The sequence below is a fragment of the Euprymna scolopes genome, chromosome 2 (assembly GCF_053919585.1).
Source record: "Euprymna scolopes isolate OS-2025 chromosome 2, ASM5391958v1, whole genome shotgun sequence".
In the NCBI taxonomy this organism is placed as follows: Eukaryota; Metazoa; Mollusca; class Cephalopoda; order Sepiida; family Sepiolidae; genus Euprymna; species Euprymna scolopes.
The window spans coordinates 72,450,440-72,464,791 of record NC_136483.1 but is presented as its reverse complement, the minus strand read 5'-3'; the positions used below and the strand labels follow the sequence as shown (position 1 = coordinate 72,464,791).

At 33.9% G+C, this 14,352-nt stretch overlaps 2 protein-coding genes across 5 annotated transcripts in view; one reads left to right on the top strand and one right to left on the bottom strand.

Moving 5' to 3' along the window:
• Nucleotides 1-837, bottom strand: part of LOC145292280 (zinc finger MYND domain-containing protein 12-like) — a 49,043-nt gene extending 48,206 nt beyond the window's left edge. The window contains exon 1 of the mRNA XM_080138615.1: nucleotides 732-837. The gene's annotated coding sequence lies outside the window, so the exon portion shown is untranslated. The remainder of the gene's footprint in view (nucleotides 1-731) is intronic.
• LOC145292257 (zinc finger MYND domain-containing protein 12-like) overlaps nucleotides 1-14,352 on the top strand; it is a 50,897-nt gene that overhangs the window by 3,732 nt on the left and 32,813 nt on the right. For 2 of the 4 annotated variants that reach the window (XM_080138599.1, XM_080138594.1), the window contains exon 2: nucleotides 1,169-1,195. Coding sequence is in view for 2 of the 4 variants with exons in the window: in XM_080138581.1 (XP_079994707.1) it covers nucleotides 8,972-9,207 (236 nt within the window). In the remaining 2 variants the exon portion in view is untranslated. Of the gene's footprint in view, nucleotides 1-1,168; nucleotides 1,196-8,922; nucleotides 9,208-11,681; nucleotides 11,924-14,352 lie in introns of those variants that run through there. The other 2 variants (XM_080138581.1, XM_080138586.1) reach the window with 2 other exon arrangements.

The following is a 14,352-nucleotide window of genomic DNA, read 5'->3' as shown; positions in this document are numbered from 1 at the left end:
CTCTCTCTCTCTCTCTCTCTCTCTCTCTCTCTCTCTCTCTCTCTCTCTCTCTCTCTCTCTCTCCCTCCCTCCTAGCTGTACCTACCTTGCGTCACTGCCGCAGAAAACGTTTTTACTTTCAATTTTATTTTGCATCTTTAATGCTTTTGTTTTTTTTTAAACTGTGCCATTTTTTATTTATTTTTATTTTTTTAAGCAACTCATTATTTTTAAATAGTCCTTTGAAAGTTAAATTCATGGTCATGAAATAATTCATACTGTTTTTAATTATTTTCTTCAACGATTAACAAAAGATTATTTACGAATGAATGGAATATATTGTGATGGATTTAATTTCGTAATTAAATTAGTTTTTTAAATAGGATTTTTAATAATTTCTGCTACGATAAACAATCAATTAATAGTGAATTAAGCAAAATAATCAAATGCAAGTTACATGTTGGCGACACATACATATACAGCAACGCGAGGAACGGTTACACAATATATATATATATATATATATATATATATATATATATATATATATATATATATATATATATACTAGCAGGAACCGTGTACCGGACTTGTCCCGTTGAAATATAACACAAAATCAGAACAGTTATGGTGAAACCACGCCCTGAAAACAATATAACATTTAATTATCTAATGCATTATCGTCTGTAAAGCACGTAAATAATAAACAGCTTAAAAAAAATATTACCATAGATCAGCTAGAAAAATATTACCATAGATGGCGGCAGTTGCTAGTTGTAGTCATTCTTTGTTGTTTGTCAATTTGGTGATCCCTCTCCGCCGAATTACGTTCCATGATTTCTTGCTTATTTCATTTCAATATTGTCTTTCAATATAAAACAGTAGCAGGACCCGTGTACCGGCGTTTCCCAGTGGAAGTATGCCCAACTCAACCTGTAAAAAAAAAAAAAAAAAAAAAAACACACACACAAACTACAGTTGTTAGTGGGAGCCTCTGACAGCCCAGTAAAATAGCGGGCACTGACAACCATGGCCAAAATGAATGTACCGCGTCAAATGTACCGACACATTTCATATATATTTATATATTGAAGAGTTTAACTCCCAAATAATCACGTCTTTTGTATTGTGATTTGTTCCGAAAAAAATTACGGAATTTTTTTTTTTTCTTTTTTTTTTTTTTACACAGGTATCACCAGATTGTTGGCAAAAACAAGTTCGTATAAAACTTTTTTGTTTTTTCGGCATAATAATTTTTGAAAAACGCAAATATTTTGGAGCTAACCTCTTCAATTTAGTCCAGAGTTAACATCTTCAATATAGCCACATTCTCTATATAGCATAAAGGTAACGTTCAAGGTTCCAATAAAGTTAAATTGGCTGTTTCTCACCGCTTTTCACATTCACACTAATTTGATGACATTTATAAGTTTTTGGATAATCTGTAAATGAATAATACATGTAAATTGTCGCTGACAAATAGTCTTGCCATAAGCCAAACAACGCGCGCACATGCATTGTTTGGCTGGCCTCTCAGAAAGCATAACGTTTTGTCGGCGGCAATTTTAGATGTGATATTCAGTAATGTCATAATACCGGAAAACCTATAAATGTTGTCAAATTACATTCACTTCTATAATATTTTTTTAAAAGATAAATCCTAATATAAAAGACGCAAATATTTGCGAGCTAAATGCTTCAATATATAAATATAAATGTAATGCGTCGGTTTGAACCATCGGCTGTTTATGTTGTTGTTGTTGTTGTTGTTGACAACAAAGGAGATTCTTACAGTGGTTAGCATGTTTTAAACTTTGTAAAAGAAAGCAAGTAAATTGGTTATTGAATGTTCGTTTAATGGTTTTCTCTCTCTTGTATTTTTTGATCTTATATGATTGAAATGACCTATGCATTAAATGAATGACGTCGAGCGAAATAATATGTCTATTAGTTCGTTTATAAACCAAAGAACTGTATTCCGGGATATGAGAATTTTCACATCTCAACCAATCAGAATGGCGGACTGTGGTGAGGAAGCCTTTATTATTCTGAATTGGAAATTGGAAAGATTATGGTAGGTGTATACGTGTATTAGCCAGTTACGGTCATTGTAATTACAGAATATGTGGAAAGTGTAGAATTTGTGCCGGTGACTACTGGTAGCAGTGATAGAACTAAATATCTAAAGAGAAAAATAGGAATTCCTTCCTCTAAAGATGTTGCGATTGCGATGATGTTGCTCATAGGTTGCAGTGTAGCATTTTATTATCACGACTGAATGTGTCTAAAATGGTATTGGAAAGCTACATAAGATAGTGGCCTAAACATATTGAATTTGTCTGTGGCATCTGTTGTTGCAAACCTATGATACTTTTGTCCAGAGGGGAATTTCTGCAGTCATTTGATTATATAAATGGCGATATTTAGGTACCTCCAACGCAATTTAACCTTCCATATATGTAAGCCCCTATATGTAATGTGATGTAACTAATTTAATTAAATATCATCATCCTAACTTTTTTACCATTTAAAAGAAGCTTCAAATAAAAAAATGTTTATTTCTAAAAAGATTTAAATGATATTAAATTCCAGTATTCCACAGTATGAAGTTTAGACATAGAATTTTTATAACAGGTTTCCAATATTAAAAACATATATTCATATAATAGAATATATGAATATTGGCAATGTTAAAATCGGAAATCCAGCATCAGCATCAGAACAATTCATTTTGATTTTATTGTTTGAATTGAAGAAATGTCAACTTTATTTTTGCACCTTTTTCAAAAAAATGTATGGAGGCCTTTAATTAACAGTCTCGTTATTTACATAATTTTCGGCAACTGAGAACGTTAAAATTAATTCAATGCGATTAACTCTCGTCTGTGTAGTTTGTTAAAAAGAAATCTATTTGTTTTACAGAAGGTAAGACATCATTTTTTTATCCATTTGTTTTATTGTAGATGTTTATTTATTCATAAATTTCTGCATAAAAGTCTATCGAATAACGTATAAATTTTTTATTTTTTGTGGGTTTTTTTCTTACAGTTACTTTGATATGATTAACATGGACTAGTTTTGTTTTTCGTAATAGATAAGAAATTATTATTTTTGTTTGTTTTTTAACTTATGCACTTGTTGGGATGATTATGCCTGCTGTAACTGACTCATACTTATATAGATCTAACATAATCCTTCCAATTTCCAATTCAGAAATAATAAAAGCTCCCTCTCCAAAGTCCGTCCATTCTGATTGGCTGAACTCTGATAATTCTCATATTCTGGAATCCAGTTCTTCACTTCATAAGACAACGGTTACTAACATTAAAATATGGCGTCACTAAGAGACGTTATGTTGCCCAGCGTCAAGTTCATTTAATGAATAGGTCATTTCAATCATGTAAGATTGAAAACTATAAGAAAGAGAAAATCATTAAACGAACATTCAATAATCAGTTTATTTGCTTTCTTTTACAAAGTTTAAAACATGCTATCCACTATAAGAATCTCCTTTGTCGTCGATGTCATGATCAAAGCAACAACAACAAAAATTACACAAACCCTATGACCGAATTTTTTTTACCGTTGAACACACTTCGTAATACAGACTAATATTCCGTTCCCTTTATTTTTTTACTCCAGTTTACATACTGTCTTTCGACACTTTCTTTAATCATTATCATCATTGAAAACCACAACAAAACAGCTTCCCTTTTGCTTCTGTTCTTATCTCATTGAAAACATTTCACACTACAAACTTCATTTTCTTTTCTTTTCTTTTTTTTTTTTTGATACCACACATTCCTTTGTTATTTTGTTGTTGTTGTTGTTGTTTTTGTTTTACGGCATATCAACCCTTTTCAGGTTATTTAATGTCAAATCCAGTGATTTTGAAGAAAAAATGTTTTAATAGAATATATTGTTTTTTTTTTCAAGTTGGTTTCTATTTAACCCATAGTTGGGACCCTAACAGGTACTACCACTCCAGGTCAGAGTGGACCTGGGAGCAATAGCAATTAAAGGGTGGATCCACACTCCCCAAAGCCTCCAAGTTAGGGCCTTACCATTGGCTATAGTTTAAGGTCATATTTAGGACCACCACACATTCCGTAATGCAAACATGGGTGTACCCTAACAATTGGAACCCATTTACATATTTTTACCTCTTTGGCTTTTTAAAACTAATTCTGCAGATTATTATCGTTTGGACACTAAGTTACCATATTATAAAAGAACATTGACACGAAAAATTTCCCCTTCCAAATCTTTAAATATATAGCTTTTTTTCATATTTACTATAATGTTACATGTGAAACGGAAACCCCGTTCCAAATCTTTAAATGTGCAGCCTTTCCTGGTAGCCAAGCGTCCAATCGATATTAATCCACGCAAATACTTGAGAAAAGGCGACATGGTCAACTTTAGTAATTGAAAGGGATGGGGGCCAATTGTTCAGGTACACCCTAACATGGTTTGGTGAATTTGAACAATGCTGACCCTAGCCTTTAGATTTCACCTTTTCAGTTTTCAATACTTTATTTTCCAGTGATTATCATCGATTACAGGCATAACTTTCAGATTACAAAAAATAATAATAATAATAATAATAATAAAGAATTGGTGGACCTGAGCAATGCTTCCCCTACCATTTACTTTTTTCCATTTTTTAATTATTCGTAAATTTTTCAGGCGATTATCAGCGCTTACAGGCTTACATTTGGAATTATAACGTTCTACTACAGTGAACATCCACTTTTTGGACACTCCCATTGTAAATGCTGCCACTAGCATTTAGATTTTTATTTTCAATTTTTCACAAATTTCTATGGCGTTTATCATAGATTCCATACTCAGCTTTCACACTACTAAAATACCTTGGAGAAAAGAGAAACATTCAATGGTTAGGGGCAGCATAAACAACTGCTGTGGCAAAGAAAAGTGTGCATTCCAATGATCATAAAATTATTATTACAAACTTATTCCCAACTATTACAGTCATTAAAAGTACTACCTTAATTTTTTTTTATTCTGAAAATTAGGCCTATACTCGATGATAATCACTAGAAAAAATTATGACAAAGTCAAAAGGAAAAATTTAAAGACTATGGGAATCATTGTTCAGGTCTGAAGAGGGGGGGGGCATACTTCCATCGGGAAACGTCGGTACATAGGTCCTGCTAGTATATATATAATTTCTCATATATATATATATATATATATATATATATCAAGAGAAATTGATGATGTAAATAAAAATTGATTAAATTACAATATCAATCCATCAAAAAGTCAAACAAGGAATTATGAAAATCTTAATCCATGGATTTTCAAAGATAGACGCTTTTCATCAAAGAATAAACCTTAGTAAAACAAAAAATGTATCATTGATTAGCATAAATTTGAAAATATGTTTAAAAAAAAACAACTTTTTAATTCATAAAAAAAGTGAATTAAAAAGTATAGTGTTAAATAGAAGATTGGAAAAAAAAATCAAATAATTAATTAATGAAGTTGTACTCCGTAAAGTCAAAAAAGAAGAATCTGGAATCCGAAATCTGAATGGATTGTGCTGAAATCCAAAAAGTCAGTTAAATTTGAATATATCAAATTACGAATAAAGTTATACTTCTTAAGATCCAAACAGAAAAAAAACTGAACTCTGAGGTGTGAGTTGGTTTGTGATAGATTAGAAATCAATGTAGGAGACGAGACCAATGGTCACAATAAGCTGCCCCTTTTCTTTTTTTTCTTTCTTTTTTTTTTTTTTTTTTTTTGTTTGTTTGGCTTAACCTATCTTCTTGTTTCATTTTCACTTCTTTTATCATCGGATTTTTACAGCGAGATGCGATTCGAATGAATGCTAAAAAGCAAATGGCTTTAATTGCTACCATTTTTCTCCCCCCCTCCCCCCGTTTCATTGGGATTCACTTTTTTCATTACTCCCAAAAGCAAGAAGTTTTCACAGAAACATGTGAATTGAAAATATTTTCCAACCAATAAAAATCACTTCAAACTACAAAAGTAAAAATCCGGCATAAAATTAAACAAGCCTATAAAACAGTGGCTTTTTGAACAGAAATTCAGTTGTTTCTGGGACACCTGTGATGTGTTGCACCTGCCGCGACTCAAGCACTGTGACGAATGGGGCCCGAGCAACACCAGAGAAAAAAGGAAGAAGCAATAAAGTGGTGTACTGACTTAACAGGGCAACTGTAAACATCGCTATTGAATCAAAGTGAGGGATCACGTAAGCGACAAGAAATCTACCAAATGGCCAGACTTTCTAATTTTAGATATGATGCATGATTGAAGCCGGGGGGGGGGATGACGTTATGCACATGCTGATCTGTGGCGAGAAAAACAAAAAAGGGGAAAAAGAAAGAAAGATTTTCTCTCTTGCTCGGTTGATGTTAGCGTGAAAGGAAGTGCTTGGGAAAAAAGGGGCTTGGATATTACGGCGAGGAAGCGTGAACATCTCTGTAAATTGGAACTTTTATACGGAGTAGTGAAACAAGATGCCAAAAAGAAACAGATCAGTGATATGTTCTTTTGCTACCCTTGGTTTGCAGATATAAGGCAAGTTCTTACTCCCTCTCCCCCGTCTCATGTGAAAAGAAGAAGAAAACTTTGCTATATGTTTTGAGGGCACGTGGATACGGCTGAGGCCCGTTGAGTTATCCACTGAATATTGAGTTGAGAAAACTTCCCTGTGGTTCAATCTTCATCTTTCCTACATTTCCAGAGACCCGTTGGGTCGTCCTATTGAATATTCAGTCGAGAAGACTTCTCTATGTTTAAACACCATAGACTTTCTAATTACCAAAGGAAACTGAAAGACTCTTTAAGTTTGATATCTGTGGCATTTTATTTTATCCTTATTCTGTTTGTTGATTATATGATTTTATTTTAGCGCTGATCAAGTGTTGATTGTTTTGAAATAAATAAATAAAATCCGGACCAAAAAAAAAAGAAGGAAAAAAATATGAAAATCTAATTATTTGGATTTTAAGTTATTGCCATTCTGTTCGTTTTCCCTTTCTTGTGTTAATCTTTTTGCTTTTCTTGCTGGACTGCCGACTTTATGCTCTTTCATTTTTGCTATGCTTGCATAACTATTTGCATGGACGAATTTTTTTTTTACACAGGAATCATCACTTATCAAGGCCTGGAGGCCACTCGAAGATAAGGGTTAATGGGTATACAATAGTCAATGTGATTATAGCGTTTATGACATAGGTAATGGGATTTTTGTAAGTTGGATTACATATGGGGACGGTTCATCAAGAACTTGTTTAAATTGGACTTGAAGACAATCAGATTGTAGTCACCTGGGAAGCAGGTGAATGAAAGAGAGTTCCACAGGCGTGCAGTTCTAAGAAAGAAGCTCTGCTCATGGAATGTACATTTAGGTCTAGGCACAGATAAAGAGTCTGGGAAACTATTGGTAGTGGTTCTGGCTAGACGAGTGTTTTTTGTGAAAGTTTGGCGAAGGGGGGGGGCATAGATTGAAGCTCAGGCGAGCACCTGCCATGGAAATAACGATAAAGTAGAGACAGGATTGCAACATCTCTTCTGTGGGAAAGAGGTTGCAGGGAAGAGAAAAGGGTATCCCAACTAAGCTATGAAGTCCATTTTGAACTCTGTCAAGGCAGGATAAGCTGCTTCTAGCAGCTCCAGCCCATATGTGGCAACAGTACTTCATCATTGGCTGTACCTGGCTTTTATATAGGTAGAAAATTGCATCAGGAGTGAGATATCTACTGGAGCAGTAGAAGGATCCTGCTATTTTCTCAGTGACCTTGACAACAGATTTGATATATGTGTTCCATTTCAGATCGGGAATAATGGTCAAGCCCAGAAACTTATCAAAACATGAAGCCTCCCCAAGACAAGAGCCATTCATTTCAATTGATGCCAGATGGACATCAAAGCATTGATGATGTAAGGATAGAAGCTTGGTTTTAGATGCGTTAAAAGTAACCAGCCACCTCTTTCCCCATTATACCACATGCTCAAGATCAGAGGAGAGAGAATCAGAGAGAACTTGGTCGTTTACTATCTTTGATGTGTTACCGTAGATGGTGGTGTCATCAGCATAAATGTCTACGAATGATGTAAGGATGTGATTTGAAAGATTATTGATGTAGATTAGGAAGAGAGTTGGGCCCAGGATGGACCCCTGAGGGAATCCAGCATTAATACTGAGAGCTTCTGATTTCTGCCCATCAATGACTACTGTTATGAACCTATCAGAGAGAAATGATTTAATAATTGAGAAGACATTTCCAGCTATACTATAGCTGGAGATCTTATGAAGTAAGCCTTTATGCCATACCCTATCAAAGGGCTTTGATATGAAGGAGAGGAAACCTTCGTCGAGAGATTCACTAATCCTGTGAGATATAACTGTAAGCACATCTGTTGTAGATCTATCAGAATGGAAACCATATTGTATGTCACTAAGAAGGTTATTTTTCCTAAGATGGTTGACTACTTCTTTATTTAACACAGATTCCAGTAACTTACTCATGATGCACAGGAGACATTGGCCTTTACTGAGAGGGATATGAACGATCACCTGAATTCTTAAATACAGGGCATACTGATGAGATTTTTCATGCAGTTAGGAAGCATTTCTCCTTAAGACAATGCTTAAATAACTTTGTAAGTATGGGAGCTAGTTCTGGTTGAAGTTTTTGAGCACTATAATTGGAATGCTGTCAGGGTCAGTTGCTTTACTGGAATCAAGGTTTTTGATTGGCTTGGCAACATCATGTACAGATATTTGTATGTCGCATAGCGTGTTTTCAGTTGCAAGAGGAAATGCTGGGGGTTGACGGCCTTGGCCGTTAAGGGTAGAATTAGCTACAAAGTTCTTGGCAAAGAGTTTAGCTTTGTCTGATGCTGACGAGATTATCTCAAGTCCATTAATAATAGTTGGGATAGAGCACACACTCCTATTCAGGATTCTGTTTTCTATTTGCCAAAACTGATGAGAACCAAGCTGCTGGTCGGCTACTTTGGACTCGACGGACTGAACTTACAACTCTCTCGCATTCTTTATCACTTTTTTACAGTGGTTGCTGGCGGTCCTGAAAGCAGCTTTAGTTTCAGTACAGCTATTACGTTGGAAGCAATGGAAAAAGTGGTTTCTGTGTGCAATGGCAGCAGCACATTCTGGAGAGAACCACGGCTGGCTGTAAGGTTTTTGCTGGAACTTTTTCGAGGGTATGAAACGGTCTATACCTACAATTAACCATTCTGTCAGGTCTGATACTATAGAGGACACATCCTTTTTAAACATAGAATGCAGAGGTAGATCTGATATAAATGTATGGAAGCTCTCCCAGTCAGCCATAGAGTATCAATATACTGTACGATGGAGAGGTACGTCAGGGGACTTATTATATTTCGTTTTTATCTCAACATGCAACAGAGTGGTCAGAAGATCCCAGTGGAGACAGAAGAGAAGATGAACATAGCTCAGGGCAAGTTGTGAGACTTGCGTACTGGCTGACAGTGTCAGGCACACGGGTGGGTTCATGGGCAATCTGAGTGAGGTCATAAGCAATAGAGAAATCATGACAGAACCTCTCCTCGTCGTCGTTCTTGTTTGAGGGGGTTAACCGTTCCACATTGTGAACATTGAAGTCTCCACAGACGTGAATGTTTGCTGAAGGATACATAGACAGAACTACAATTCTAACACCCTATTTGCTTAGACCCGACTGAAGTCAACTAAGAGCCTTGATACCCAAGGGTTGAATATCTAAAGAGAATCAGTCAGGTGGTGCATCTTCGATCGTAAAGTCCCTTACTCTTCTACAAAAACCGGTGTATGCACTGACCCTAAGTCTGAGTGTTAGGGCCAAAGTTAATTCTGTGCCCTGAAACCAAACAACTGGAATGTGCCATGGTGAAATTCCTTTTAAGCCTGCTACTCTATCTCCAGTGAATACAGCCACCCAGAAGGTAAAATGTCACACATATGCACATACCTACAACGGAATTTTGAGATTAACTTTCTGACGCTTTTGTTTACTTTTTATTCTAAAATTTTAAAAATTTGTTTTTTCAAAGTATATTTAATATTTTTGCAAAGTTGTTGATATATATTTTTTATTTTTTAATTCATGTTTTCTCACCTTTATTTCAAAATTCCCCTTGTTGATTGCTAACTAGTGATCCATTCATATGTTTATCATTCTTTTTATCAATCAATTTAACTGCACACACATACACACACACACACACACATATATATATATATATATATATATATATATATATATATATATATATATATATATATATATATATATTAATTCTTAGCGCTGTTCTTAGCACTTTCCAAAGACGTTACTATTGCAAAAAATCACATCTACAAGTCATAGTAACGTCCAAAAAGTCAATCAAATTTGAAAAAAATATCAAACAGTCAATTAAGTTGTACTCTGTAAGATCCAAAATGAGTCATCGGACATCCAATGTGTGAATGAATTATATTCAAGTCTTAAAAGTTAATTAATAATAAATGATAATAATAAATAGGTCCAATGATAATAATAAATAGGTCCAAAAAATATTGAATACCCAAGACGTTATAAATAAATAAATAAAATTTCTTGCCATTATAACAAGTGAAAACAGAAAAGATCAGTGGAATGGAAAAAAAGTTTAAAATGAAATAATATAAAACCTATTTTTTTACATAAAACTGTCACCTTGATGGATGGTTGTTCATCTGAATTCAGGCTTGGGATGGGTACTGGTCTAGCAATACTGAAGAGCTGAAGATATAGTACAACAATGACTATATATACACACACACACACACACACACACACACACACACACACACACACACACATATATATATATATATATATATATATATATATATATATATACTCTGTTGAAGTTCTATTTAGCTAATCTTCATATATATATATATATATATATATATATATATATATATATATATATATATAGAGAGAGAGAGAGAGAGAGAGAGAGAGAGAGAGAGAGAGAGAGAGAGAGAGAGAGAGATTAGTTGAATACAACTTCAACAGTGTTAGAAATCTAATTTGAATCTTGATTTTATCTCTTTTGGGTTAGCTAATAGGTACATATTTAATTTAAAGATTGTTGATAATTATATATATTGCTGATCTGACATTTTGTACTTTGAAATGGCGGGTTTTAATTGAAAGCAAGGAAGATAAGTTAGCTTGTCATATATAGAATTGATCGCAAAGGACTCTTTCATATTAAAGCGTATAATAAATTCAATAATTCTATCAATTTTATTTGTAATTATTTTTTTACTGGATCATTTTTTTTTTTTTTTTTTTGTAATTTTTGAAATTTATACTAATTTCGATGTGACATTTAAGTACGTAATAATGTTTTCACTTGAAATGCATTTGTTTCACATCCCACTACTCTGACAAACACACCAAAATTAAAAAGTGATTGGAATAATTAAATTCAATTCTCAAAATCTCTAAAATAAAATCTGAAATACATTAAAATCAAACATTTTTATATGCTTAAATAAATTCACTAAACTACGTCAAGTATCTTCAAAACTTCGGAAGACTACGTCATCTCTCTTTTAATTTCGACCCTCTAACAAGTAACAAATTTGCTTCTTAACCGATAGAGTTATTTCCCTTGCACCGACTCGGCCACCCCTAGCAACTGTTACTGCCTATGTACGCATATATACATTACACAAAAAACACTCTTAACAGACGGGGAGATTTGTGCTTATACATCGATGGTATGGTAGATATAGAGAGATATATAAATATATAAAATCAATAATCTTAGAAATGAATGTGTATCCATTAGCCAACCCGAAGGGGATCAAATTAAGATGTGAGCTTTGTCAAAAACCTGGCCATCTTGTTTGTGCTCAGTGCCGGGTAACCTATTATTGGTAAGAAGACCTTATGATTACTAATGTTTATTATTTTTCAAGACGTTTTTCGTTTGAACGCAACAGTTGCACGTCACCTTATGAGATTCACATAACGTAGGTAAACATATAACCTGCCATATAATGTAATTGAAACATTTTATAGAAAATACAAATTTTTTGCAAATATTTTAGATTTTTGTTTGTTTTTTCAGATAATATTATCTTGATTTTTTTTATTTTCTTTTTTACAATCTTTTTTTTTCTTCTTCAGTTTTTGAATGAGCTTTATTTATCACTAGCAAGGAGACACGACGTTTCCCAGGATTGAATGATGATCAACGAATGTTTCACACTCCCATATTTTTATTGTCATCAAAATCAGTGAAATCGCCCATTTTTTAATCAAATTGATTGATTGCTTGCTCAAGTTGGGAACCCATTGCAGGGCACCGGGAGGAAGCTTTATATGACCCCCACTTCAGTGACTTAGCACACAATTACATTGCACTGTAGAGAACTTACTATTGATTTTTATAAAATAATTTATTTTAGAAGCTTGAATTAAAATTAAAAATACAAAAGTCAAGTATCATGGTGCAATTGTGCTTTAAAAAGAAACATTCATTTCGAACTCGTCCTTGTCATATCAAAGAACTTGCTGTTGATTCTATATGTCGAGCCTTTCAGCTTGTGTGGTAATAAAACTTCTTACATGTACTTGTAATGTTAGGCTGTGTAAGGTATTAACTTTGGTCAAAATCGCCTGTTCCTTCTTTCAAGTGCTCGATATCCTGGATAGAGCAAATATGGTCAAAGACTGTGTCGCCCAGGAAAAAAAATGTGACTGTGTTTTGTTATACTGTTTTTATCCAAGAAAATCTACTAGGCTTTGCTCGGGATAGGAAATGATAGATAGTCACTATAAAGTGCTCAATATCCTAAGAATGGCAAGTATGTTAAAACGCAACTTCATTTCTTCCCTTTGTTTTATACAGTCCTGGGCAACGCCGGGTAATTCTGTTAGTAATAATATCGAAGTAAAGCGACTTATTATTTTTAGTTATCCAAAAAGATTGCTTTAACAGATAAGTTATGAATTTTGAATTAAATCAGAAACAATGGATTTCGAGTATGTTTAGTGGACTATAATAACCTTAAACAAGTCCAATAGGCCATGTTACCATAGTAATCAAAGTTGTTGTTTATCTCCCGAAGCATCGACCATCGTTTTGTAAAACTGGTTGTTTGTGTCATTATTTTGGTCATTTATTTACAGCATATGAAATAGCGAAAAGAAAAAATAATGTTCCCATTTTGAAGAGACAATTTAATTAATAATACATTCGATTTAGAATTTTGTAGCAAAAGAAAGCATCAATAAGATATAGAATATAGCCAATAAAATAACTGTTATGTCCTCAACTAGGCATCATAAATAAATAAGACCAACACATCTGCTAAAAAGAAGAATCAGTTTATATTACAGCAATAAAATATTGCAAGTGTATATTCTGCTGCTTAATAGTATTTGTCTCTCCTACCTCCATCACAGAAAAAAGTAACACAAGGTTGGAAAGTGGAATGTGATAGAGCAGTGCATATGAAGTAACATATTCTGGCCCAGCAAAACATGATGAGGCATACTTTCGCCCCCCCCCCCGTAGGAGTCCCTCAGGCAGTTAACGCTAAACTAACCCCTTCTAAAAATGAAAACATAAAACATGGAAGAGTGGACTACTTAGAACTACCCACAACTATCTGACCTTCGGCATTCCCCACTAGGGGTGCCTAAGACAGTTAGTCATGAACTAACATATTTTCTAAAGTCGTAAGGCAAGACCTAAAACGAGTATTACAGTTTGACAGTATGATGTGGAAAAAAGCTGGGAGTTAAGAAGAGTAAGCCAGCGCCCTTAAAGAAGGAACTTTGGCCTCTTACAGGATTCTCTAGCCAAAATGTCTCAGATAATTAGCAATAAAGTAACTCCTTTCTAAAGGAGGAAGACAAAGGCTGGAATGATAGACCTAATTCTACAGAAAACTAATACTTCAACCTAACAAATAATAGACCACCGAGTTGGCCTAGTCTCTGTTGGACTTATTGTTGAGAACGGATCCTAAACTGATATGTACTAAGCCAGCAAATATCTCTGTTACTAAACTCCTCTAGTAGATTACAGTCAAAGTATTACATATTTATGTGAAGAGTCCATTTTGTACCTAAATAGGGATGACATAATGACAATAACAATTTCTATAGCCAAGTGGAAAACACTACACAGATATAAAATATAGAATAGATTTATTCCGTTAGGTACAATAATAGAAGTCCATGTCGGGTAGCAATAACAGGTAAGTGAGTTAACAAGGAAACCACTAAATATTTGTATTCCAATTAAAGCTTCAACTGACTCCAAATAGTTCCACTATCCTTAGATGTATTGAAC